This window comes from Meles meles, chromosome 13 (assembly GCF_922984935.1).
Source record: "Meles meles chromosome 13, mMelMel3.1 paternal haplotype, whole genome shotgun sequence".
Taxonomy (NCBI): Eukaryota; Metazoa; Chordata; class Mammalia; order Carnivora; family Mustelidae; genus Meles; species Meles meles.
The window spans coordinates 71,501,336-71,526,372 of record NC_060078.1 but is presented as its reverse complement, the minus strand read 5'-3'; the positions used below and the strand labels follow the sequence as shown (position 1 = coordinate 71,526,372).

At 46.6% G+C, this 25,037-nt stretch overlaps 1 protein-coding gene and 1 long non-coding RNA gene across 4 annotated transcripts in view; one reads left to right on the top strand and one right to left on the bottom strand.

Moving 5' to 3' along the window:
* Window positions 1–1,052: 1,052 nt before the first annotated feature.
* Window positions 1,053–2,861, bottom strand: ADRB1 (adrenoceptor beta 1). Its single transcript, XM_046027686.1, has one exon. It carries the CDS (start codon window positions 2,727–2,729, stop codon window positions 1,188–1,190), a length of 1,542 nt encoding a protein of 513 aa, XP_045883642.1. The 5' UTR covers window positions 2,730–2,861; the 3' UTR covers window positions 1,053–1,187.
* A 379-nt stretch (window positions 2,862–3,240) lies between these two features.
* LOC123955525 overlaps window positions 3,241–25,037 on the top strand; it is an 84,831-nt gene continuing 63,034 nt past the window's right edge. The window contains exons 1-3 of one of the 3 annotated variants that reach the window (XR_006821297.1): window positions 3,241–3,740; window positions 11,389–11,542; window positions 12,995–13,166. This is a non-coding gene — a long non-coding RNA (uncharacterized LOC123955525). The remainder of the gene's footprint in view (window positions 3,741–11,388; window positions 11,543–12,994; window positions 13,167–25,037) is intronic. The other 2 variants (XR_006821298.1, XR_006821296.1) reach the window with 2 other exon arrangements.

The window sequence follows — 25,037 nt, the reverse complement described above, 5'->3', positions numbered from 1 at the left end:
GGGCACTTGGACATAAAAAAATAATAGAAATCCTTAAGATAATTATATTTGTAATATGGATACAGTTACAGTACCATGATAAAAGAGTATAAAAATGTATTTTCCCAATAAATCATTAGCTCAATAACATACCGGACAACAGAAGTCGAGTTTGAATTTTTGTTTTGTTAAGATCTGCCCCCTGCCCCAGTTAAAAAATATTTAATTTCTTTTTGTGCAAGTAATATCTTGTGTGGACTTTACAATTCCTAACACTGTGCAAAAATGGTATTTGGAACCACTCCTTGTTTTGTGTTTTGTTTTTTTACCCATGTGTGCAGTAATCTGAACTGTTTCCTCTTGGTTTTTGTTTTTGTTTTTTTTCCTTCTTCTTCTGTCCTGTCTTCAATGGACAGGGTCACATGTCACAGAGGCTCAGCGCCTGGTCCTCTCAACTAATATTGATACATAAATAAGCTGTTTAATATAAACAAGTCTTTCTATCTTGCTGTGCAATGTGCACAGTGTGAGGTAGAAACCCCTCAGCCCGACCACCGAGGCGCGTTGGGGACAGCAGGTTTGCCCTACAAAAAAGAAAGCAAGGTGAGGCTTGTTCCAAGAATAGCTTAAAATTTCTTGAAACGTGATTTTTGCATCCAGCCTTTCCCTTTGCTTTAAGGACAGGAAAAATCATTACTCAGGAAGTCAAATGAAATTTCTCTGGAAAGCAAAGGGAACATGTCCTGACAACTGTCATTCCCCCTTCTCTCTCCCGTGGACGGCTCCTGTTCCCTGCGGCGGGATGGAGGCCAAGTCCATAGCCTTTTATGCTTCTCCCTTCCACTACCCGGTATTCAAAGCAAGTGTCAAAAACCACCTGGAGGAAAAAAAAAAAAAAGGACACCCCAAAAAACTGAAGATGCATCACACGCACACACCAAAGAAGGCTGAAGCACACACAGAAAAAAAGAACCCAAGACAAATCCGCAAGCCACTCTCCCAGCCCTCCCCAAACTTTCCTTTCTGTGCAACGGTCCGTGGCTTTTGTGTTTGCCTTGGATGAATCAGACGAGGTTTGCGGGCTTCGAGTTCACCTGCTCTGGGTCTTGCGTAAACACAGATCGCTTCCCGCCCCCCCCGGAAGCCATCAGGGGCGCCTGGGCGTTCTTGCTCCCGGGGCGCGGGGGGCCGCCAGCGGGCGCCGAGCGCTACACCTTGGATTCCGAGGCGCCCGCGGGGCGGCCCGGCTCGTCCAGGCTCGAGTCGCTGTCCGCCGCCGCCCCGCCGTTGCAGCCGGCCCAGGGCTCCAGCAGGCGCGCGGGCGGCGCGGCCCCGACGTCGTCGTCGTCGTCGTCGTCCGAAGCGGCCCCCGGCGACGGCGGCGGCCGGAGCCGCGGCAGGCAGCCCGAGGCGCGCGGCCGGTCTCCGGCGGCCGCGTGGCTCCCGCGGGCGGCGCGGCGCGCACAGCACAGCAGGCGCTGGAAGGCCTTGCGGAAGTCGGGGCTGCGGCAGTAGATGATGGGGTTGAAGGCCGAGTTGGCGTAGCCCAGCCAGTTGAAGAAGACGAAGAGGCGGTCAGGTACCAGGTCGCGGTGGAAGGCCTTGACCACGTTGGCCAGGAAGAAGGGCAGCCAGCAGAGCGTGAACACGCCCATGATGATGCCCAGCGTCTTGAGCGCCTTCTGCTCGCGCAGGGCCACGAGGCGCGACGGCCGCCGCTTGCTGACGCGCCCGTTGGCCAGCGGAGTGGTGGCGGCGGCGGCGGGGCGCGGGGAGCCCGGCGCGGGCGAGGGCGGCCGCGCTGGGCCGCTGAGGAAGCGGCGCTCGCAGCTGTCGATCTTCTTCACCTGCTTCTGGGCCTCGCGGAACACCCGCAGGTACACGAAGGCCATGATGCACAGGGGCACGTAGAAGGAGACGACGGACGAGGCGATGGCGTAGGCCCGGTTGGTGACGAAATCGCAGCACTTGGGGTCGTTGTAGCAGCGACGCGCCTCGTCGCCCTCGGCCCGCCACCAGTGCATGAGAATGGGCAGGAAGGACACCAGGGCCGAGATGGCCCACACGGTGCACACGAGGGCCCGCGCCCGCGCGCGGGTCAGCAGGCTCTGGTAGCGGAAGGGCGACGTGATGGCGAGGTAGCGGTCCAGGGCGATGACACACAGGGTCTCGATGCTGGCCGTCACGCACAGCACGTCCACCGAGGTCCAGAGCTCGCAGAAGAAGGAGCCGTACTCCCAGCGGCCCCGCATGACGATGGTGGCCCCGAACGGCACCACCAGCAGCCCCATGACGAGGTCGGCGCTGGCCAGGGACATGATGAAGAGGTTGGTGAGCGTCTGCAGCCGTGGCGTCTTGGCGATGGCCACGATCACCAGCACGTTGCCCGCCACGATGAGCAGCACGATGAGCGCCATCAGCAGGCCTATGCCCGCCGTCCACTGCTGCGACAGCGGCGCGGGGCCCTCGCTGGTCGGGGTCAGCGGCGAGGCGGACGGCGACGCGGGCACCAGCAGCCGCGCCGCCGTAGCCGCGCCGTCGGGGAACGGCGCGGCGGACGACAGGTTGCAGGACTCGGAGGCGCCCAGGGCGAGCGCCCCCGCGCCCATGCCGAGCTGCGGAGGCCGGGGGCGGGGGGTGTGGCGGGTTTGGGCCGTGGTGGGGGAACACCCCAGGGGCCCGGGGCGGCGGGGCGCGCGGAGGGAGGTCGCGGCCAGGTCAGGGCAGCCGCTGCGCGGGGCCGGAGGCATGGGCGCCGGGCGCCTTCCCCGCCCGAGCCGTGCGCTGTCGCCGCCGCCGCCGCCGCTGCTGCTGGAGCCGCTGCCGCTGCTGGAACAGCCGCCGGGACCTCAGCATGGTTCTGAGCGCGCTGAGCCCGCGGCCCCGGCACCCAGCACCCACCCCACCCCGCTCCCACTCCCCCGAGCCAACCCCCGGGACCTCGCGTCAGGCTCCTGCAGCCAATCCGGGCAAAGGCACGCCCCTATCTAGTTCCCCCCACACCCCCTCCCAAACCCAACTCCCCACACCCCCGCTCTCCTCCCACCGGCCGTTCAGCTGCTCCCGGGAGTCCGGGGCAGATCGCCGCACGAGCGCCGCCCCCGCGCCCGCCGGTTCTTGCAGGCGCGCCCCTTGAAGCGCCCGGGGGTTCCAGGGAACTGTGTCCCCTACCCCACTACTGCGCCCGGCTGCCACCTGAGTCCCCGCAGCCCCCTGTGGCCCCCGCTCTCTCCCGCAGTCCGCTCCCTCCCGCGCCCTTTTTGCCTCCCGCGCTGAGCTCCCTCCTGCCCCCCCCGCCCCCTCTACCTCCTGTGCCAGGTTCCCTGCGGAGCAGAGCGCGCGCTCCCCTTAGCGGGGAGGGGACCTCGGCGTTCTCCCCGCGCCCGGAGCGGCTTGGACAGTCTGTCCGCCGGGGTTGGAGGAGTTTGGCGGCGAGGTTGTTTCTCGGATCTCACAGCCTTGCAGAGTGTGTGTAAAACCCTTCCCCCGTCAAGAGGGGACCCAGCCAGCCTGCGCCCTGCCAGCTCGGGGGATCGGAGGCGGGTGTTAGTGCTTAGAGGAAACTTTCCAGCCGAGCGCCCTGCGCCTTGCCGGAGCAAGCCCCTCAGCTGTCACAGAACGCTCTCTGGGCGCTCTTGCAAGGAGCTTCTGTTGTTCCGGTGCGGTAGACGCAGAAAGGAAGCGAAGGTTTGTGCATCTGACAGCTAACGCTGAGGACCAGGTGGAAAATCACACACTCCCCAGCCCCGGCTAATGAGTATGTGAGTATGATGCAACAGCGCGTGTGGAGAGTCTAAAGAGAGGCTTAAGGAAACACAAATGTTAACGTAGAGCAAATGACACCGCCAAGAACAAAGAACACATTTAATTACGCCCCAGACTTTTCACATTCAGTTACAGCACCTGTATTCTGTGTTTTATTACTCACATGATTTTATATTTTGAGTTGGGTCAATACAAACAAAAAGGTACTGTTCCTTTTGATTGACGTAATGAGCTGACATTTCAGAGTCCTGGGGCTGCTCGGTTGCTTTCTCCTTTTGCCCAAGTTCCCAGATTCGGAAAACTCTAGGGTTAGTTTTGGAGGGATGAGAGGAGAAAATATGTAAATACTCAAGAGGGTGAATATCCTATAGCATTTCGAGTTCCATCAGTGGCTTTTGAGTTGGCGAATGAATCCGTGTGAAATTGGCGAGTTGTTAGCCCGGCTGTGGGCGGATTCTATGTAGGGAACAGCCACCTTGGCAGCAGCGGGACTGCAAGCCCCCTCTCTAATCGGGCCATGGTGACGTCCTCAGCTCAGCCTTGAAAATGAAAAGCCTTTAATGGAATCCTGGAGAAGTAAACAGCTTCTAATTACCCATGTAAGGGTGCACGAAAACGTTAGACACCGCTCACATGCCTTTCTCGCATCGGAATAAAAAGAATAGGGTCTGGGGGGGAGCATCGACATCTGGACCAAACCCATATTCTTACCTTGCGGAGAGAGGCTGATTGTCACAGCTACCCAAGTCAAGAGCTAAAAGCAAGGCTTAATTCAGTTTATAAAGCTGAGCAGCGTTAACCACCTTCCCTTACTGAAATCCAAACATAAAATTTGCTTCGGGCCCAAACTGGATGATCAATCAGTGTTACAAGGCCGGTGGGAGTGGGTGTGGGTGATTTGTTTATTCACCCCTGCGCCAAGACTTGTCAGCCTAGTTGTGCCAACTTGGGGGAGGCTGAGAAGGGGGAGCAAGGAGAGGAGGGGGTGGCTAGAAAGAGGGGGAGGAACAGGGACTGCACCCCGAGTTTAGCATAAGCTCCCAAGAGGCTCCGTTACCTGTCCCTGCAAACTTGTCTCCCCTTCAGGCTTCCTTCTGTTGCCGCCCTCAAGAGGCAGACTCAAAATAGCCAAGGGGCTGAAAAGAGTTGAATTTGACACGGCCGCAGGAAAGGGGTTCTGAATGCTGGGCCATGGAGTGAGGTGTAGGGAATGTGGGGAGGAGGCTTTCTATCCTGCGCCATCTTTCTGTCAAGAGGTGTTACTGGAAGCGTGTGTGCCAGCCCGAGCGCCCGTCGTGGGCCAAGGGATTGCATTTCTGTGAGCAATAAAACCAGAATGTGGTTGCAGAGGTTCGGTGCAGAGGCCGGGATGCCAATAACATTACCAGTATACATGTCTGTATCTGTGGACATTATGTATAGATACACACATCTGTGTACATAGGTATGTGTATAAACGTACCATGCACCAGAGCATGGGATTAGAATTGTCACAAACGCCTGCTCAGTCAGGGGTACATCAAACTCCCCCAAATTTCTGGTTAATAAATACCTTAAATCACAAATATTCCAAACCAGAAGATTATTTTATCAGGAGTTCCAACACAGGGCTGCAGGTATAAAGGGGACGCTGGCATTCTTGGAGCTTGCTTTCACGTGTATTTATGGAGAAGTGTGGAATAGCCCATGTTCCACTCGAGTTAGCTTTCTTTTAAAATAAAATGTTCTCAGATCTCCTTTAAATCCTACATGTCATGACACTTTTGGGGGGACACTTTTGAGATACCCTTTTTCATCCTTAGATGAGGATATAGATTAAGAAAAGGGTCACCAGGGGCGCCTGGGTGGCTCAGTGGGTTAAGCCGCTGCCTTCGGCTCAGGTCATGATCTTGGGGTCCTGGGATCGAGTCCCACATCGGGCTCTCTGCTCAGCGGGGAGCCTGCTTCCCCCCCTCTCTCTCTGCCTGCCTCTCTGTCTACTTGTGATCTCTCTCTGTCAAATAAATAAATAAAATCTTTAAAAAAAAAAAAAGAAAAGAAAAGGGTCACCATATCCACTCATACAGGTGTGACATGTTGCAGGTTCAAAATTAGTCTGCCATTTTCCCAATTCCTTCCTGGAAACTGTCAAAATGAATCAGTTCTTTGGAACCCACAAATTTGACAGTACTTTATGAAAGGACAGAAAGCTCCAACAACAAATGCTAATAAGCACATGGAGAGGGAGGGGCTTCTTCCTCCATAGTTCCTACCCCCACCTCCCTTTTCCATCCCACCACCATCCTTCTGTGTTGGCACTTGCCATGGTTTCTCTTTGATCTCCCAGCCTCCAAATCTCCCAGCTCCATTTAACCTGGCACCCCATCGTCAAATTAATATTTCTAAAATGCTGCTTTGAAACAAGATGCTTTCGTGTTCAGAAACCTTCACTCCTCAACCTGGCATTCAAGGTCCAGTTCCAAATGGCCTTCCCAGCACTGTCTTGTTGTAGAACTGTCCTTGTCACCCTAACTTGCAGTTCTGCGTTCTTTTTCCTTTTTGGATCAATACTCTTCTTCTTCTTTTTTTTTTTTTTTTTTGGTCTGTTCTCTTTCCCATTGGGTTCTTTCCACTAAGAATTCCCTCCTCCATTTCTGTTTCAATGGATTCGGCCTTCAAGATTTGGTTGGTAAGTTTTTTATTTTACAATTATCCCTGCCCACTGTTTCTGGAAATGATCTCTCCATCCTCTGCCTACAGTAGTTACTTTGCTAATTGCATTTCACAAGGTAATTAACAGTATTTGCCTTTGACACCTTTTATATTGTTACTTAATTTTTTAAAAAGATTTTCTTTATTTCTTTGACAGAGATCACAAGTAGGTAGAGAGGCAGGCAGAGAGAGAGAGGGAGAAGCAGGCTCCCCACCGAGCAGAGAGCCCGATGTGGGGCTCCATCCAGGACTCTGGGATCATGACCTGCGCTGAAAGCAGAGGCTTTAACCCATTGAGCCACCCAGGCGCCCCTTGTTACTTAAATTTTATATGTTTTTCTTTTTTGTTCTCAGATGGATTGTAAGCTCTCCGAGAGCCAGGATCCTGTACATTTTTTAATCTCCCCTGTTTATTAATATTTACTTAACTTTAGCTTACCTTTATTAATATTTACTTAACATAAAGCTTTGAGTCATATATATTTCCCGTTTGTTAAAATCTCATTATTTACCAGTATGAGAAACAATTGTTTTTGGGAGTTACAATCTTCCCTCATGCATAGAATTTATAGTAATATTTCATATTCCTGTAGTCCAGTCCATTTTTTCATTTGAGTACTTCAAAATATTTTGTAAATACAAGGTAGGCTTGTGAGATAAATTTATATCATACCTACTCAGTAATGACTAAAGTCGGACATAGGTAATAGGTTTTCCAAATGGGTCACACAAGTCCACATCAATAAAAAGCACGACCTAATCTTCATAAATATTTAAGGTGAATGACCTTTTCCCTTAGCCTTCATTTGTGATTCTACATATCCAGGCATTTCTGCTCTGGGAGAATAGCTAGCTGATGACTTGAATCTTGTTTCAAGTTCTAGATTGAATTCACATTCTCTAGAGCAGTGATTAATAGTAATTATGACCACCTATGGTTGCAAGCCGTGAGGTTGGCCAACACATTTCCAGTCTTGAGTTGATTTTGCTAGAAAATGAGATAAAAATAATAATGAACAACCTAACCAGACAACTTCTGGGAATGTGGGCCAAAGGAATTGGGGGGGATTTCCAAGTAAAGCCCCAAGAAGTGTATCAAATCAGTAAGTTAGCAAAATTTGCCTTGAGGCTGATCATGAGTGGCGGGGTTCGTTAATCAGAGCTCAAGTGGTTGCTTCAGAGGAAAGACACACAGCTCTTCTCATAAGGCAATGCTACTGCTGAAACTGTCACTCAGGGTAATTAACCAGAGCCCAGCCCGCACCCGTGGCTGGCACTTAAGGTCACATACCGGTTTTGCAGCCACAATTTGCACAGGGACAAGCAACTCCATCCACTGTGATAAGAATGAGGACAGTGTGTAATCATGGCAAAGCCTGGACTATTTGGAAAATTCAAACGCTTTCCTCTCTCCCACTTCCTCCCTCTTTGCCATCTCCTCCTCTTCCTGGTTGTGTCTCATGACTACATTGAACAATGCTAGAGCCAGTAACAATATTTTTCAAAATTTGGATGTATTGGAAAGCATTCAGACCTGGGAGGCAGAAGATCCAGGTTTGTGTCCTGGCTTTGTCACTTTTCGGTTTGACCTTCCGCAGTGGCTTCGTCTTTAAAACGGACAAACCGTTCGTCCCCTCGCACAATTGTGCGTGGATTAAATGAGCGAACGAACGTGAAGTGTTCTTGAAGTTATACCCAGCACCATATATTTGCAACAAGTTCAGTCTTACCCAATCCTCATGACCTTTCAAAGCACGAAAGGGGTCAGAATTTGCTCGTAGGAGAAGTCCATTCACTTAAATCAGCTTCTCTTTTATCAGCTGAGCTCTTCTCTCACACCCGATATTAATATGACTCAGAGGCTGGATAACAGTGGACTATTTTTAAATGCTTTTTACCTTTGGCCTATCATCTTTTTAAAAAAGTTTCCCCCTTTTTTGTGTTCTTCCTTAGTATGAGCCCTATTCTTTTTTATTTTTAAGTATTTGTTTATTTGAGTCTCTGAAATAAATTCCTTTAAAGTATTTCAGCTGTGAAATATTAGCTGTTAAGGATTTTTCCCCCCTCAAGTCAACTACTTAGGACCATGACTAGTAACTTAGAAAAAAAAAAAAAGGAAGGCAATGCAATATAAAACTAGAGCCAACTCTCAAAAATTTTGTTCTTGTTCAGCTATATAATGAATAAAAATGGATCTCTGGCCAGCTGATAGCTTACCTTTAGGTGCTTGTGGCACTAGGAATCTCATGGCTACACATAAATAGCATTTATTTAGCCAGGAGTCGTCCTTCAATGGACCCCAAGTCCAGAGCTTGTGGTGACAGCAAGCTGTGCTAATGACTGAAAAGTCTAGGCTTTATTCTAGCAGAGTTTTACCATCTTGCAAATAAAACGTAACCAGCTGTCGTCACCAGCTGAGGAGTTTGTAAAAACAAGAATCCCTGCATGCCTTTGTTTTAAGTTTCTGAAGGGTAGGAATGATGCCTTTTAAACATTTTAGCTACTGGGGCACCTGGTTGGCTCAGTGGGTTAAGCCTCTGCCTTAGGTTCAGATCATGATCCCAGGGTCCTGGGATCGATCCCTGCATCGGCCTCTCTGCTCAACAGGGAGCCTTCCTCCTCCTCTCTCTCTGCCTGCCTCTCTGCTTACTTGTGATCTCTGTCAAATAAACATTTTAGCTCCCATTTATGCCGGCCATGTAGCTGATACTTCATAAATCCCCGTGGGATAGAGAAAGCACTTTAAAAGCTTATGTGTAGTAGATTGTCCCAGATATAAGAAGACATTGTGTTTTCCGTTCATCCGTGGAACATGGCATCTGGGTCATCCAACTGAATAGAATTGCCAAAGGGAACCAGTGGAAGAAGCTAGTTGTGGGCTCTGCCTCCCTCCAGGTGATAGACCAAATCGTTTACATTTCTTTCTTTTTCACTCATTACTTTGAGACCCCAAACGAGGATCCTCTTTCACACGTTCTTCCACTTCTTGGTGTTGTATAGTGTGTAGCTTTGTTGTACAGTGTATAGTTTTGTTGTATAGTGTATAGTTTGTTTAGTTTTTCTAGTTAACTTACTCATTGCTTATGTACTGTATCAAAGCCCACCCAGACCCACTCAACATAGAGAGGCATGGCAGATCCCTTGCCTTGCAAGGGCTGAGTCTGAAGACGCCAGTAAGACAGTATTGGTGCTGCCTGGGTTTTGACAACCAGTACGGCCAGTCTTCTTGCTTTGAAAATAAATATCAACCCTTGGACGTGACATTTCTTTTCCACAGTGTCTCAGCTTTGCAGCTCCTTGAATAAAACCTGCTAAAGACCTTTATCTCATGACAGATTTCTGTCTCCAGAGCATTATCCCCTAATTAAATGCTGAGGGGGGCAATGACCTTCTTAACAGGCCTCTTTGAAATAGAAGTTACTTTTTACACTGGTGGAGAAATGATGGGATTTTTTTTCCCTCCCCATTTTAATATGGAGAAACTGAAGCATAAAGAGAGAGATGTGCTTAAGTTTCAAGAAAAGGAAAAGGGAGTTCTTGACTTTCCTGCCTCCTGAGCTAATCTTCAATTACCAGAACCTGCATCCTTAACAGATTTTGGCTCACCTCTGACGACTTGTCAGCGTAATTCAATTGCATGATATATTTGGGGTCTGGAGCAGGTCGTGGGGTAATTTTTTGAATACAAAGCCCTGAACAAGGGAAGAGATTCTATCATGCAATGTTTATTTGTGTTGTCCAATCGGCTCAAGCATAAGAGATTTACAAGAATAATCATATTTAGCCACACGAATGAAATTCTCATTGTTGGTACATTTCAGTTCGAATTTCCAAAAGTGCCACATGAATGCTAACTCTGAAGACAAAAAGAACACCAAAGAAAAGCCAAACAATTAAGCAATTTGTTTTTGTTTTGTTTTGTTTTGTTTGCTTTTTAATCTCTAACTGGAAAAAGATTTCACAGAAGACTCTTACTGAGAATGAAAGGCTCAAAAGTTGTGACAGCCTTGGGGATTTTATTTAAGAGTCTAAATAAAGCTGCTTGGGAGTTTGGAACAGAAAAATGAAGAACCAAGCTCTACTTGCTTTGCTATTCTACGTCCTAATACCTTTTCCCAACCAGGTAGTCATAGACACACTGAGCTGCGAGGCTCTCTAAAATGCCGGAGAGAGGCACTAATATGGTATTGGCAAAGTTCTGAAAATATTTTTTTTCTTACTCTGAAAATGTCTGACTCTGACTTGTCACCATTTCCATCCTACTCCCTACCTTTCCTCTCTCCTGCTGCCAATTACTCTGCAGCTGCATGTTTCACCACCCCCCCCATGACTAATTAATAGAGACTATATGCCTTTTCATAGCTCTCTCTTGCGGATAACAATATGGTCTCGGCTTATAAAAATCCCACACATATATATTCATGTGTGTGGCTTTCATAAGTCCTCATCCGGCAGGTGCCTCAGAATACAAACAATTTCTTAAGCAAGTTAACAGCCCATGATTAGCGTGCAAAAAATAATAATCAGTATTTTATAGAATAGCCAGTCTTGATGGCAGACTTTGAAAATATTTCTGGCCTATGCAGTTTTGTTTTAGATGCTTTTTTATTACGTAATTTCAAAATATGGCATTTAAGCACGATCACACTCATTTTCATGATTAGTTGTGACATTTATCTCTCTACCATAATGATTAAGAATGCAGGCTCTGGATTTAGACCACCTGGGTTAAAATCCAGGTTCTAGCACTCAGTAGCTGGGTGACTCAGAACAAGTTGTTTGAACACCTCAGGTCCCTGTTTGGTCATCTGTTAATTGGGATTAATGATATCCCACCTACTTGGGCGCTGCGGTGTCAGTAAGATAGGGTATAGATGCATTTGTCATAGCGCTTTGCTTATCGTATATACTTAATAACCTCCACGTTTTCTTTTCTCCCCCTGGCACCACCAGCATCACTACAGATCATGGCGTAAAGCAGAAAAATCTTCATTCTGTGTGAAACCAAGGGTGGCAAAGAAGGCAGCTTCCAATCAGTGGAAATTGAATAACCGAGTAAATGTGTTCTTTTTTAAAAGCGAGAGGATGTAGTAAAGAATCTAATTTGGTCAGTACTCTTTTGGTTTCAAAGACAAGTTTATTCCTTTGTGGTCATTTAATCTGATTATCGTTCCGCTTGGGGAATTAGAATTTCCTAAACTAATTTTGCATCATGGAAAGGTCATTCCAGAGAGTTCCACCCTATGGTATAACCATATTCCAAGTGTAGAAACAGCAATGACAAAAGAAAGCCTCCCTGGGCTCTTGATAGAGGAGCCTGTTTCCACAGATATAATTGATCCAAGCTGCTGCTTTTTATGGGGTAAATTCTTAAGACCTCAAGGAGGCCAGAAGCTTCTCTTGTGACCCACTTTGTGTCAATTTAGCACAGTCCTTCAATTCCCTTGAGTACAAGGGGTCTCACCACTTGATCCCCTGAGAACGGAGGGTAAAGAAGTAGGCAACAAAAGAAGTTTTTCCAAGTCTCTGAGGTTCGACCCCTAGGAGACTCTTAGACCCTAACTTAGAACTATTAATTTTATTTCAGAAACAGTTTCCATGCCTAATTTTCCTTGTTTCTGATCTTTCAAAGCAGACTAGAAGAAACATATTGGAGCGAAGGAGTAAGGCTGGTGCAGGGGGCAAAGAGGACATTTGGGAACTTTCTATTAGAACACAGAGAAATGAGGGATGCTGTGGCCTGCAGAGACAGTGTTCTGTACCCACAGCCACTGATGACCCCACATCATTAAGAAGAGTTTAGATGGGGGCACCTGGGTGGCTCAGTTGGTTAAGCTGCTGGCTTTGGCTAAAGTCATGATCTCAGGGTCCTGGGATGAGCCCCACATCAGGCTCCCTGCTGAGTGGGAGCCTGCTTCTCCTCTGCCTGCCACTCCCCTTGCTTGTGCTTGCTCTCTCTCTCTCTCTGCAAAGAAATAAATAAAAATCTTAAAAAAAAAAGGTTTAGATGGTGTTTTTTAGTCATCCTCAGTGAAAGAGTGTGCATTGTAGAAATATCTTTATTAAGAGATTGTAGTATGAAAATTCCCAAACTTCGTATTTCCCAGAACACTTCTGTTACCTAGAAAATGAATCTATGTGGACTATTTCATTCTCCAGTGATGCTGGAACCATGAGGCGTGAATTAGACTGCTAGAAGTCTAAAATCGAAGTGCCCGTCAGTTTCTTCTGAGGGCTGTGAGGAGAAGATCTGTCCCAGGTCTCTCCCTTTGGCTGGTAGTTGCCATCTTTCTTCCGTACCTACCTGTGTCCAAATTTCTCCTTCGATAAGTACACCTGTCCTATTAATCAGACTCACCTTAACGACCTCACTTTATCTTCATTACCTCTGTAAAGATCACATTTGGAGATCCAAATAGGGTCACATTCTGAGGGACTGGGGGTTCTGGGGAGACACATTCAACCCAGAGCCAGATTCTACTTGTATGTAAGGAAGTTTGATGCCTTATGCACAAGCTCTAGTCACCTGTGTTCCAGAATGTTCTATTATGTCTTCTAGGACAGAGAGCATCAGAATGACTTCTCATAGTTCACACTAGAGATGGCTCCTGATTAAGTGGCATCCAGACCCTGGTGAGAACAGTGACCTTTGCTGTAGGATTACAGCTGGCCACAGAGTCACGAGTGCCCCCAGCTGAATGTGGACCAGATCAAGTTCCCGTGTGTGCCGAGTAAGTAGCCTGGGTCTTCACGTGGAGGGGGAGGGATCCATGCGAGGCACATCCCTGTTCACTGTGTGCTCCAGGTAGGGTTAAAGGCCCTGCTCTTTTATGGTTTGCATTACACACCAAGAAACTCAACTATTGGTCTTGCAAGTGAAATAGAAAAATTTGGGGATATGTTAATAATTCCCATTTCAGGGGGGGAAAGTCGGCCAACCCATTCAGCTGGTTGTGCGGACCACTTTTCAGCGGGTTGTTTGGACATTGTGTGGACACACAAACAATTGTTCTCCACAGCTGCAACAGGGTGTTATTTTTTCCTGAACCAGAATTAGGGTAACAGACAGCAAATAACTGGGTAGGAGAGACACAACAAACCTTTATGACTGAGGAACAAAGCTGGCCTTTGAGGCAAGATAAACTCAGGTCCTTACTCCGTTAGAATCCATTGACTACCAGGATTTTTATGACCTTGAAGTAATGATTTTGATTGAGAGGGTGATTCAGATCCTAAACGATTGGCAAGCAGGGGTGTGACTAAGAAATAACTCCCTTCCGTATATCAACTTAGATTTATTATGGAAACTGAAGCTCATGAATGTTCTGATTTTATCTACCCTTAAGTGGTATAGCTAATCATCCTTTGTGGTCACTGATGACGGAGCTGATAATATTTTAACCTGTGCGTGGCTGTGGACCAAGTGAACCTGGCTTTACGCCCACAACACGAAACCCAAAAAAGTCCCACCTGATTAAGGTCCAAGAGCTCAAGCTGAGCATTCGTCTTGCCATTTGATGTTCAGAAATGGCTCACAGCTGTCCTGGGCGCATCTGCCTGCAGGAGCTGAGTCTGGAACCCGATGCCTGAGTCTGACAATCCGAGGATCTTTCTAACACAGTGTGGCATTCTGTGTTGCAGGGACGCCAACTCCTCCTTACAGATGAATCTGTTACGTGCGCGCTATGTAAACAGCATGAATTTAGATGTGTACGAAACAGTATTTTTTAAAATGTCACATCCGAGTGTTTGTAATGACGAGGTTAGTTCAGTAGAAGCATCTTGTGTAAGATGGCACTTAAAGAAAAGCTTGAATCTGTGCGTCTGAGTATTATTCAGTCATCTGTTTGGGCAACTATATTTTTAACTGAATTTATGATGAACAAATAGTCTTTCTGAACTCCCAAGCTGTGTTTCCATACTTCAGTTTGGTTTATTTTCCTCTCAATTTCCTTCAGAACCCATTACAGAGAACTTTCTTTGGAAATTTCATAAAGTTAGCAGCATCCGTCAGAAAGCACCAAACCAAACAACCAAAATTAAAAACTGAGAATAGAATCATAGGGCATATGCGTTCTTTTCCAAAGCAATGTAACAGAGACAGATCTATGCCGCATTCTCTTTCTCTTTCTTTTTCCTGTTTCTTTTTCTCTTTATTGAAAACATCATCTGTGGCCATGCAAAACGTCTGGCGACACTTCTGAGTGCCAAAGAGTCTTTATATTTTTGTTGATGGAAGTAACATTATTGTCACAGTATTAATGGTAATATACAGCTGTAAAAACCCACTTGCGATGGGGTGTAGGATAGTAAGTCTGTATGAAGACTTGGACCCTGTCTTCAAGAAGTTTACCTTTAGAGAGTTTCCCACCCATCCATCCATCCCCCTCTCCCTCCCTCCCTCCCTTCCTTCCTTCCAACTTTATTGAGGAATAATTGACAAATACATGTATATATATATATTCAAAGTATACGATGTGATAATTTGATATACATGTAGGTTGTGGAATGACCAACAAGATCACAATAGTGCATCTATCACCTTGAATAGTTAGCATAGGCAAGTCTTTCCTATTTTGCAGTGTCAACATTCCTGTTCTCTGTTTCTAAGAAATTTTGTGGTCATTTTGTTTCACTTCAGATTCCACAGTATTTGACTTTCTCTGTCTAGTTAGTTTCACTGAGCATAATGCCTTCTGGATTTGTGTTGTCACAAACAGCAGGATTTCCTTTTTCATGGCTGAATAATATTCCATTGTATCTATCTACCACATTTTCTTTATCTCTCCATCTGTCAAAGGACATTTAAGTTGTTTCTGGGTCTTGGCTATTGTGAGAAATGTTGCAACGAACATGAGAGTACAGGTATCTCTTTGAGATCCTGATTTCAATTCTTTTGGATATGTACCCACAAGTGGGGTTGCTGCACCACATGGTAGTTCTATTTTTAATGTTGTGAGGAACCTCCATGCTTTTTTGCATAATGGCTCCGCCAACTTCCATCCCCACCAACATTGCGCCAGGGTTCCCTTTTCTCCGTGTCCTCACTAACATTTCTCATCTCGTGTCTTTTTCATCAGAGCCAACCTAGCAGGTGTGAGGGGATATCTCTGTGTGGTTCTGATTTTCATTTCCCTGATGATGAGTGACAGATGTCACTAAGGGTGTCCTTTGTGATGTGTCATATACTTCTGGTAATGGCCTTGTCTGGTATTATGTTTGTGTTGTAAGGGAAGAAACTGAGGCTCAGAGAAGTTGGGTGATTTGCCCAAAGTTTCACAGCTGTAAATGGCAGAGGGGAACTTCCAGCCCAGCTGTGGGACTCCAAGGCCAGAGCTCTTGACCACTCTAAAATAAGCCTTCATTTTTTGAAACACCTTCATTTTTTGGAAACTAAAATCCAAATTCAATTGCTGTAAGAAAATCTTAAGTGAATACTATGCATAATACCATGTGAATGTTTTCTGTGTTTAGCTTTTATAAAAACTTTATTTGTAAGGATGTTTTCCATGAATGCATAGGGCCAGTTCCCCATGAGTTACCAAATTCTGCCTGTTCAGCATTTCCTCTCTTCCTCTGTTACCATGTTAGGTCTGCCTCTCAACTTCCTACATAGTCAATAGTCATGCCCTTTCAACACTTTTAGAATTTTCTTCCAATTTCTGTGACCAGCAGGGAGAAAATGACCATTAACTGGGGGCACCACCACTGGGAACAGCACTGGTGAGAGTTGAACTCATTCCCCAGGGGCCCAGGCAGCAAGCCAGCCTTTCACATGTAGAGCTTTTCTAGCATGAATCAGCTAATCCTGAATCCCCTCAATTCCATAAGACATAAGCCAGGCTCTCCAGAAGATTCTCTTAATGCCTCCTGTTTGGTTTGAGGGTGGTAGGAAAGAGCCAGTCCTCTGCAAAGAGCCTAGGAGCAACACTCAAGCCTCTGGTTAAGACGGCCACGATGGGCTGAGCCCCTGTGCAGTGTTTCGGGTCACCCCCTGCAGGGTCTTCATGGATGGTCTCGCCTCTCTCTTTAGAATGCATGGGTGCCTGACAGACTTGGTTCTCAGCCCACACTGAGCATCAGGAAAGTCCTCTTGACATCCAGTTGACATCCTGTCACCCACAGTTTGGGGAGTTTTTGGCACACAGCTGTAATCAAAATGATGGCGGAGGCAGTGAGAGAAAGGGAGGGATGCCTTAGAAGGACATGTGGTGACATGAGGCTGCCAAAGATGGGGAGCTAACATTCAGTGGCACAACGGGGATAAGTAACCCACATACCTGGAGAAAAACATCCTGGATGCTGAGATGAGACCTTGGAGACGTGAGAAGACCTATAAGAGAATTCTGTTGAGGAAGCAAAGAGAACAGAGCCTCAAGAGAAGGCATGGTATGAAGGACTGGCTCCTAGAGACTCAAAGAGCTCCTAAAAATCAAGAATGAGCAGCCGAGGGGTGCCTGGGTGGCTCAGTGGGTTAAGCCTCTGCCTTCAGCTCAGGTCATGATCCCAGGGTCCTGGGGTCGAGCCCCGCATTGGGCTCTCTGCTCAGCGGGGAGCCTGTCCCCCCCCCCCCGCCTCCCTCTCTCTCTGCCTCCTTCTCTGCCTACTTGTGATCTCTGTCTGTCAAATAAATAAATAAAATCTTTAAAAAAATAAATAAAAGTTGGGGTGAAAAAAGAATGAGCAGACTGACAGCTTAACAGAAAATGGACGATCAACAAAAGAGACAGTGGCCCCCAACATCTGCAGAGATACTCGGCCTCACCCCCAATAAGGGGGTCCCAGGTGAAAACTACCCTGGGATCCATTTCCCACATTGGAGATGGGCAGACATTTTGACAAGACACTGTTTTGTCAACACTGGGGATAGGAGCACTCTGATGCAGTGCTGATCAGAGTGCAGGATGGTTCCATCTCGGAGCAGGTGACTGTGGCAGCACCCCCCTGAACCACACACCGAGTCCATCTTTGACACAAAGGGCCACCTGACTGTCCCAGAAACACAGTTAGGACAGCTGCTTCTCCAGTTTTCCTCCTGTGTCCCGGTTTGTACCTCTGAACGTTCGTTGCTGGCTATTCCTCTTCTGCCTGCCCTCTCAATGCTAGAATGCTTGGGGCTCATTCCAGAGCTCTCTTCTCTATCTCCACTCTCTCCTTAGGTCATTTCATCCAATCCCATTGCCTAGTTCTTTTTTTTTTTTTTTTAAGTATGGTAAAATATCCATTTATATAAATTTCACCGTTTTAAAGTGTACCATTTAGTGGCACTTAATACATTCACATTCTTGTGCAATTGCTACTTCCATATGGTCCCAAAACATCCCCCATCACCCCAAAAGAAAACTCTGTACCCATTTAGCATTCACTCCCCATTCCCTCCTTTCTCAGCCCCTGGTTACTACTAATCTGCTTTCTGTTTCTGGATTTGCTTATTCTAGATGTTCTGTATAAAAGGAAGTATTCCCCCAGCACAGTACTTTCAAGGTTCATCAATTTTGTTGCAGTGTTAGGGCTTCCTTTCCCTTCATGGCTGAATAGATTTCATTGTGAGGTTATTCTGCATTTCATTTATCCCTTCAATTGTTGATGGCCACTTGGGTTGTTTCTACCATTTGGCTATTTTCAACAGTGTTGCTGTGAATATTTGTGTACAAGTTTATTTTCAATTCTTTGGGGTCTATACTTAGGAGCGGAATTGCGGAATCATATGGTCTTTCTGTGTTTAATCCAACTGTTTGTTTGTTTTTTTAACATCCATAGACTGACAACTCTAAAATCGGTAGCCCTTGCTGGATTCCTCCCTACTGTCTACCTCAAATCTTGCCTGGCATACAAACGTCTCACAGCTGACTTATCCAACACTGAAGCTGTTACTCTCTGCTCCCTCCAGACTCCTCCTCCAGCTTTCCCAGCTGTCACGGAGTAGGGCTCCAGTGAAGGCCTTAGGGCTCACCCTCACTTTTCCCTTTTCCAGCTCTCCCCACATCCAGTCCATTGGCAAGTGCCATCTCTGTATTTGCCATCTTGTCACCCTTTCCCTGCGGCTCCCTTGGTCTGAGCCAGCAACTTCCACTCCTGGTCCCAGATTTTATTCTCTGTTCTGTGGCTGAGAATGGCTTTTAAAAAGCTGTATATGATCTTGGGCGCCTGTGTGGTTCAGTGGGTTGGGACTCTGCCTTTGGCTCAGGTCATGATCTCAGGGTCCTGGGACCAAGCCCCACATCAGGCTCTTTGCTCGGCAGGGAGCCTGCTTCCCCCTCTGTGTCTGCCTCTCTGCCTACTTGTGATCTCTCTCTCTCTCTCTGTGTCAAATAAATAAAATCTTAAAAAAAAAAAAAGATATATATGATCTTTAAAAAAAACCAAAAACCAAAAAACCCTAAAAAGATCACTTAGCCCTCCAGCTTCAAGCTCCCCAGTGGTTTCCCATTGCATTTAGAATTCAATCCAGACTTCTCCACGCTGGCCTGTGGTAACCGGTTTGCTGCCTCCCCTTTCCTTCCTTCTCCCTTGCTGTTTTATCACACTGACCCTTCTGTCTGTTGAACTGGGACCTGCCACAGGGACTCTGAGCTTGCCCCATCTGTGAGAAACTGCATGCCAGTTCCTCATCACTTGTGAAACTTCAACTCCAGCGCTACCTCCTTATGGAGGCCTTATCTCACCGCCCCTCCCCCAAACTCCACTAATCTTGATCTTATTATACAGATATCTGTTTTTTTCTTTGATCTGTCATTAACATTTCACATCATTATCTGGAATTACCTTATTTATATTTATGTGTTTGTTTTCGTTATTGGTGTTTGTTCCCCCTCCCCATCCTTTCCAACCCCCTTTCCCCAATATCAGCAGCATGAGGACAGGAATTTTGTCAGTATTCATGGATGACTCTTCAGACTCTTGTACACTGCCTGGCATCTACGAGACAACAGAGAAAGCGTTTGTTGGATGCCGTTGAAGGAGAAAGGTTCATATCTCTCTGGCCCTGAACAGATCTTCCTGATCCCACTACCGCTTCTCATTTCCCTCCTCCTCCTCCTCCATGTGCTTCCAGGAGGAGTAGATCATACCTAATGTATTTATTTAGTCATTACTCTTTCCCTCTGTGACCCTAAACAATCCAGCTTTTCCCACCACTACCATCCAAAAGCACTTCCTCAAAGATATCCACAGAAGTCAAGCCAGTTGCCCTGTGCACTATGCCCTTTCTGTAGCACTGGGCACTATTACCCCTGTTCACACCCATGGTTCTCCCTTTGACATATTGTCCTCTCTTGGCATGACTCCTGCCCAGGGGCATGGCAACCTGGGAGTACATCCTAGATGTTTTCAGGAAAGTATTGAAGTTCCAGCCATCATACCTGATGTGCAGGCTGGCTCTTAGCCAGATAGTCCAGAACAATTTCAATAGGTCAGTGGCATGAATTCCCCATGAAGAGTGCAAAGGGGAGCTGTTCAAAGCACCAAATCCCCTGGTCTCATTCAGGTGGTGATTCAGCAGTGGTGTGTCATGCTGGGTACCTGGCAGCCATGGAAGGTACCCTCCGTCAAAGGGCCCTGCTGAACCACCTGCTATTTTTAGCTGACCTTGGCCTGTCCATTGGTCTTCTGTCTGCAAACTAAGTAAGATCATTTTCTTGTGCCTGTGGGATCTTGTGATATATTCCACTGGGTCAAAGGTATATCTGCCACAATTGAGCATGTGGTGTTCTAAATCACAGTCCTTGTCTTGCCCCCACTCAATTCCCACTTGATGTGAGGGATGTGGAGGTTGGGAATGCCCAGCTGTCTCATCTACAGGCTACATGGCTTTGGACAAGTTATTGCAGATCTTAAATCCCCTAACTCCACATCTGAAAATTGAGCAGAACCACTATGACCTCAGAGGTACCTTGACTCTGACATGAGGATGCCCTGAATATTCAACCATCAATAGTTCCCCATTGCCCTCCTCCATAGGTCTGCCATTCAGGCCCCCACACCATGATCCTTGGTGGCTTCTCAGGTTCTGCCTTCTCTAGCTTGCTAGGTCCCAGGATTTTGTCCTGACCTTCCACTGCTTATGGAGACCATTTTCCCCTTGGGCTTTTGTTTGAGTTTCCATATTAAAAAACAAAAACAAAAACAAAAACAGAAACACGTGTTAGTTTTATAATTGGGAAAAAAAAATCTCACCATTAATATTGCTTTGAATTACCCATCTTATTTCAAAAGCCATTGTCCATAAATCCTTTCTGGATTACCCCATCATCTGTAGGTACTCAGATTCCACTGGAATCATTCTTCTTAAATCCATCCTTTTTAAACCTCTCTGGAAACTCACAGAACTTAAAGTATACAAAGTCGAGTATGTATGGGGGTATAATACAAACATTCAACCAATTGTTAGAGAACTCAAAATGTAAACCCAGGGGGCAGATCTTCACTTTTCACTCATTGGGTATTTTGACTGCAGTGACCAGTGACTGTCCAGTTGCTCTGCCCATGATTTCAATAAATATTTGTTTAATTGAATTGTTAACCAATGCATGTAAGAACAAGCAGGACCTACTTGCCTTGTCTCTTATAAATAGAATAAAAATAACCCATGTCATTCATCAGATTAGCTGATAAAAGGTTTTGTTCTTTTGTCTGGAGAGCGGGTCAGAAAGAGACCATTTAGAAGCTTGTCTTTTCCAAACCCAGCAGTTTAATGCCACTTGAATGGATGAAAAACAGCAGCAGTTATAATGATCTATGAGTTCATAGCTATCTTTTGCTTTTCCACCCATGGAAGATACTGAAAGTACTTTATGAGGGCCAGAGCTCACGAGGGGCTGGGGTGCCGCCTTCATTCTCTGACTGACAGAACAGTAATTGCAAAGGAATGTTTATCCCTGCACCAACTCTCCACACCGGGGCTCGCCATCACTCACACTGCTGTGCGTGGTTTCACTCCACCTGTCTCCTACCTTATTTGGGGGAGCAGTCTAACTATGAGGGGATGAGCGCTTTCTTACAGATTTTTAACGGATTTTTAATTCCTCTGGGCGGTTCATAGAAGAGAGCGGGGGATGGCCGTTTTCATCCTATCGATCAGAATGGGAGGTTGAATAAGACAATTCTCTCCACTGTTGACTTGATCATCTGTTTAAATTTTCCCTTTTCTTTAAACGTGAGCCAAAAATCCTCGTTCCATTTTTCGTGATTATGATCATCATTAAACAGTCTCCTCTCCACACCTTCCTGTTGTGAAGTCTGTGCAAATTGGGTTAGTTCCGGTCCAGAAGGAACTTGTCATTTAAAACAACATAAAGGCCAGTGTTTCTCAATCCCGGGGGGGGGGGGGGGGGGGGGGGGGGGGGGCACTTTTGTGTCCCTGGAGGACATGTGGCAATGTCTGGAGATATTTTCGGTTGTTGTAACTTGGGCTGGGGAGGGGGTGTGGTTCGGTATCAGTCTCTCATAGGAAGGTAGAGGCCAGGGAAGCTGCGAGCCATTCTGGATGCGTTAGCAGCTCGGCAATGAAGAACAACCTGGCCCAGCATTTCAGTAGCACTGAGCTTGAGAAACCCTGATATAAACGTATGGACTCAAAGGCACAAATAGTTTAAAAATGGTGATAGACTGAGAAACGTCTACCTTCTGTCGAGAAGGTCTAGACAGTAGATGGGAGGGGCCTCGGACAACTTGATGCTCGTGAAACAGCCTGGGGTGCAGGGGTGCGGGGGGGTGTGTGGCGGCGGTCGGTCGAATTAACGAATCTTCCTCCTTCCAGATTGCAGGCAGCTCTGGGAAAGGGGTCAGGAGGAGGCAGGAGACCTTTTCCGAGGCGAGGGATCTTCACGAGGGTGTGTGATGACTTAAAATCCTTCTGATTTTTACCACGGGGGTCTACAGCTGACAAGAATGCCAATCATTTTAGGAAACAATCACTGCTCACCGCCAACCCTTTGCATTGGAAGCGGTGGACTTTATTCTGTGATTTCGAAAGTACTTACAAAGGCCAGAAACAACAGAAAGTTCAGGATCATGTTAATTCAAAGCCCCAAAAAGAGGAACCATTCAGCCAGCTCAAAGAAATGATTGCATCATTTCCTTGTATGCGGTTCAGGTTAAAAATAACCTTTAATCCCCATCAAGAGCAAACTGTCTTGTCAAAGAGAATTAGGAAATTACCTCAGAGCGGGTTAGAGGGTGGGGTGGAGAAGGGGCGATTCATCAAGGAAGAAATTACTTGCTGTGTTTTAGGATTAAACTGTCTGAGTGACGGCAGGAAAGGTGGGACTGAGGGGGTACAGACGTGAAGGGAGAGGGAAGGAATGGGGCCGTCTTGGTAGGTTTTGTGTGGAGAGGCTCATGCGTGCTACCTGGGGAGGAGCGCGCCGGCTCGGGTGCCTTGCAGCATTGGGCAACTGGCTGTTCTCTTGTTCTCAGTCTTGGGCAGTCTGCCTTGGCCTTGGGTGCTCACAGAGATAGACGGTAAACCACAAGCTCTATGCCCATTGGGCCAGCGATGAAACATGGGAAGGCTGACCTTCTATGAGCCCCAGAGCCATCTTGGTACCTTGGCATCACCACAACACACCGGGGCCGCCATCGCACTGGCTGTAAAGGAGTGGGGGAGGGACGGCGTCTGCTGCACAGAGGAGGCTTTTGACCTTTCAGATGAACGGTAGATTTCAGCTAGCTGGCAGTCACCTCCTATTTGCCTCTGTGTTAAAAACCCCATTAAAAACAAAAAAAACCAAAAAACCCAGAGGTGCTGTCAATGTGCCCTGAATTTACATTAAAGACACTCAAATGTGAGCAAAGATTGTCAGGGGCTGTGATGTCGTATCTCACCGTCCCTCCAGCCTCGTAACTGGGGATAAGGCTTAATTCTCTGGAGGTAATCAACTAGACTCATTCTACCCAGTCATTTTCAGAGCCTGTGTGAATATGCGTCTTGTGGAAACTGGCACTTGAAAGATTAAGGGTTGTTTTCTTTTTTCTTTTTTTTTTTTTTTTTGAGGTTGCTCTGTACTGAGGTTGAAGTAAATCTTCACATCTGATCTTGTGTGTGTGTTTTTAAACTCAAAACCACAATAACTCTGAGCGTGGTTTTTAGACATGAGCAATACCACGATATCCTGTGTAATAAGCAAAAGAAAGAAACAAGAGAAGTGTGGTTTCCTTAGAACTGTCTAACCCAGGTGGCAGAGTAGAAAACACACAAGCTGGACCCAGGTTTAAGCCCTACCTCGCCTCTTCCTAGTTATAGATCCTTGAGCAGTTCTGTTTGTTTTTCTAAGATTTGATTATGTCATCAGCAGGATGGAAATAACAATGCTTACTTCCTAGGACTCTAACCTGAAATGAACAAGTTCATATGTGTAAGAGCCCTACGTAGTGTTTGGTGGGTGCTTAATGAATAGTAATTATTACCATATTGTTTTTTCTGTTAGAGAAGTGCTATGTGTCTTTGAGACATTGTTCTGTTAGTGATTATATGTCATGTTATATAATATACCACAAAACCGTGTAGTTACCAGTAGTCCAACCAATGCCAACACAGTTTTCATTAGTATTATCATCAAAACCCCACTGTGAGGCACTCATCATGTAGAATTAAAACTTGCTCACCTGTTTGCCAGTAGCACTGGGAAATCAAAGATATCTGCATGTACGTAGATGTAAACCAACTGTTAGAGAAAAATACATCATAATGAATATGACATCATTTGGTTCGAAGGCTATGGAGGGTTGGTCAGCAGAAGTAATAGCTCAAGGGAGATGCTGGGACTCTAGCCAATAACTTCTGACCTACAGACAGAGAAGAGACTCTGGGAACTGAAATGTTTCTTATCACATTTTAATTCAAAAAATAGAACCTTACACTCTGAGCCGAATCTATAAATGGAATAAGATACCAGGAAGAGTAGTTTTCAGGTGATAAATAGTGCAGTTGGCAAAGAGCTTTCTACATGTGGCATCAGTGAAGCATGGGACTTTTTTTCTGCGTATTCCCACCGTGTGTATCATCAAAACAGATGGATGTCTGGAACTTACCGATAATGCCATACATTTATATAACACTTCTATACCAGGGCACCTTGACATGTAGGACCTCAAAAGTGGAGAAACTTATGGACTGATTGGTCTGTCTCTTCATCCATCCATCCATTCATCCGTCCCCCATCCATCTATCCATCCATTTACCCACCATCCCCCATCTACCTATCCACCCATCCATCCCTTCTCCCAACACTAATTGAATGCATACTTTCTGCCAGGGCCTGGGCTGGAGGCCAAGGCAACAAAGATGGAAAGGCTCAATTCTACTCCTCAAGGACCATTTCAAAGCACTGAGCGCTGGACACAGTCAAAAGGGAGACATATTCAAACCTCAGAGAGTTACACAAGGGCTGCCCACATAGCAGACTTTCAGTAAATACCAAATAAAGGCGATAGAAATAAACCACAGGTGTGTGGAAAGAGATGCTGTTTGCCACTCTCTCTGAATTATTTATTTTGAGAGCAAGGGATTTTGAGCCTGAGCTCCATCCATTGAGGGGGAAGAACTCCAGTGAGTAGGTGGTTCTTGCCTCTCTTTCTAGCCCACATTCCTCATCTCCAGAGAG

What these genes read in the sequence shown, in the direction of transcription:
- ADRB1 (XM_046027686.1), bottom strand. Translation starts at nt 2,729, where the DNA reads ATGCCTCCGGCCCCGCGCAGCGGCTGCCCTGACCTGGCCGCGACCTCC.